At 41.8% G+C, this 3,080-nt stretch overlaps 1 protein-coding gene across 1 annotated transcript; it reads left to right on the top strand.

The window, feature by feature from the left end:
* Positions 1-2,041: 2,041 nt before the first annotated feature.
* LOC137031635 (general transcription factor II-I repeat domain-containing protein 2A-like) lies at positions 2,042-2,767 on the top strand. The gene has a single exon (XM_067402777.1). The coding sequence runs from the start codon at positions 2,042-2,044 to the stop codon at positions 2,765-2,767; it is 726 nt and encodes a 241-aa protein (XP_067258878.1).
* The last annotated feature ends 313 nt before the right edge of the window (positions 2,768-3,080 follow it).

Below are 3,080 nucleotides of genomic sequence, written 5' to 3'. Positions count from 1 at the left end.
GTCTAACGTTACAGCAATCGATCTGCTGTAGAGTTAGTTCAACTTTACCGAGGTTTCAAAAATATTATTGCTCTAGAAACAGAATATTTTTTTTACAAGTATAATTTTAATTTGTGTATAATTTATTTATTTAAAATACATCAATTACGATATGTTGTTTTGACCTAGTTATGAGTAATTTAGTTTAAAACGGAACAATGTGCATTAATAAACTTTCAAATAAATGTAAATTCCTTATTGCCAGATGTAATTAGCATCGTTTGAGCCAAATGAAAAAGGGAGGAGGAAAAGAAAAATATAATAAACAATAGATAATAAAACAAATAGGTGATCTGATCTTGGTGACGCAGACGTCTGGGCGGAAGTTTGATACCGCGACTCCGCCTCCGCCTCCTGGTTTCACTGACGAGTCTTTCTGCGCATGCCCAGGTTCCAACATGTCAACGCCCATCATCGTCCGTTTTACCTTCAGTTCATTACAATGGAAGGAAGCGGCGTTGCGTCGTCCATCTTTTTTTACAGTCTATGATATTAACATATAACGGTCACTATACGATGTTGAGTGTAAAATAAAGATTAAAAATTGAAGCTCGAGTCTTAGATTTTTTTAATGATGTATAGTTTGTCAAGGTAATTACATTAAATCTAACAGTAACTTTGAGCTAATTTAAACAAAGAAGCTTCGGTGCGTCGGCGTGACAGTGCTGGTTAACAGCCAAGTTTTTTCTCCAAACTTACTAGTCGATTATTTTAAATAACCTTCTTTGATGTGATGTGGCTTTGGATCAAAAATCAGACAGAAAATATATCATTGTATGCTATTGAGCTTACATGGACAATATACGGCCCGGGGGCCGGATCCTGCCCGCATATTGCTTCAATCCGGCCCCCGCGATGCGCTCGATGCACTAGCAATTTGGACATTCATTATTTATATGAAAACCCCAAATCGCACGAAAATCGCACACAAAACACATAATCGTACAAATACTTAAATTGTGCATTTACTAGCTTCTTGTTTCAGTGAAGAAATGTCACTTTAGCTTAGTTATCACGCATGATGAACCACATATTTAATCATAAACAGTGGTTAAATATTGAAGCTGGAGTCTTAAACCTTTCTGAAGTTTCTAAAATAATGCTCAGATTGTCCAGAAGTAATAGTGTGATGTTTTGACGAGTAATGAATTTTGAACAACAATAATCTGTGATCTTTGACGTGAAAGGGGTTAAAAACAATCCAACAGATGTCGCTGTGTGAAATTACAATTTGCGCCTTTACTTCTCTTCTTCACTCCTCAAAGTAACAAATTCTAAACGGCCGGCGGCATAAAAAAAAAATGTCAAAATGAGTGCAGTAAAAAAGAGAAAAGTTGACTCTGAATGTCGAGCATTCAATAAAGAATGGATGTCAAAATATTTCGTCACGAACGTCGGCTTAAAGGTGATCTGTCTGATATGTCAGGAGAGCATCGCTGTCTTTAAAGAATATAATATTAGCAGGCACTTCAATGCTAAACATGCTTATTATGCCGTGAATTTCTCAAAGGAGAGGGAAGAAAAAGCCACGATATTGTCCTCCAACTTCACTGCCAGGCAGAATATTTTTACCAAGCAGTCTAATGTCCAGGAGTCAGCAACAAAAGTGAGCTATATGGTGTCACACAAAATCGCCAAACACAGCAAACCATTTTCAGATGGTGAGTTTGTGAAAGAATGTATGGTAGAGGCAGCTAGTGTGCTGTGCCCTGACAGCAAAAGTCAGTTCGAAAATGTGAGCCTGTCTCGCCGTACAGTTACTCGTCGCATCGAGGTAATTGATGATGAGCTGACATCTGCATTGCTAAAAAGGGCCACCGATTTCACATACTTTTCAATGGATGAGAGCACTGATATTAAAGACACTGCCCAGCTGCTTATATTCATCAGAGGTATTACTGACACATTTGAAATAGTGGAGGAGTTTCTTGCGATGGAATCAATGAAGGGGACGACAAGGGGTTCAGACCTCTAAGATGCGGTGTCAGGATGCATGCAGAGAATGAACCTACCGTGGGCGAAGTTACCGAACGTGACCACTGATGGCTGTCCAAACCTCACCGGGAAGAACACTGGGCTATTGCGTAGGATACAGGACAGGGTGAGAGAGGATGACCCCAACTCAACTCTGATTTTCTTGCACTGCATCATTCATCAGGAGGCCTTGTCTAAGTCTGTGTTAAAGCTTGATCATGTCACCAAAACTGTGGTGAAACTTGTCAATTTCATCAGGGCCCGGGCGCTTAACCACCGCCAGTTTATCCAGTTGTTGGAGGAGAGTGAGGCAGAACACACTGATGTCCAATACCACTCAAACGTCCGCTGGCTGAGCCTGGGCACAGTGCTACGCCGTGTGTGGGACCTAAGAGATCAGATAGGGGTGTTTCTGGAGAATGTCAGGAAGGCTGGTGACTTTCCAGAACTTGAAGATTCTGATTGGATGCTTGACTTTGCATTTGCTGTGGATTTAATGGGCCATTTGAATGACCTCAATTGGAAGCTGCAGGGGAAGGATGTGTTCGTGCACGAACTGTATTCCTATGTGCGAGCATTCAGAGCAAAGCTGACCCTGTTTTCCCAACAAATGACAAACAAGAGCTTTACACATTTCCCAACTCTCGCCACAATGAAGCATGTGCCATCCCGACTCACTGTCAAATACACCACTACACTCGAGGATCTGCACACTGAATTTCACAGGCGTTTCTCTGATTTCGGAAAAATTTAAAAAGAGATGGGGCTGGTGTCCGCCCCCTTTTCCTTTGACAGCGACCAAGCGCCTCTGGAAGCTCAGCTTGAGTTGATTGACATGCAGTGCGATCCCACTCTCAAGGAGAAATTCGCCTCGTCATCATTGGACAGCTTTTACGATGCATTGAACGAGGGCAAGTTTCCTAACATGCGGAGGCATGCGCATCCTTTGATGCTCGTTTTATTCGGGTCCACGTATGTATGCGAGCAGACTTTCTCTGTAATGAACTTTAACAAGTCACGCTACAGATCACGACTAACCGACACACACCTGTCGTCCGTGTTGCGCA

The sequence above is a fragment of the Chanodichthys erythropterus genome, chromosome 1, assembly GCF_024489055.1.
Source record: "Chanodichthys erythropterus isolate Z2021 chromosome 1, ASM2448905v1, whole genome shotgun sequence".
In the NCBI taxonomy this organism is placed as follows: Eukaryota; Metazoa; Chordata; class Actinopteri; order Cypriniformes; family Xenocyprididae; genus Chanodichthys; species Chanodichthys erythropterus.
This window is presented reverse-complemented; position numbering and strand designations above follow the sequence as displayed.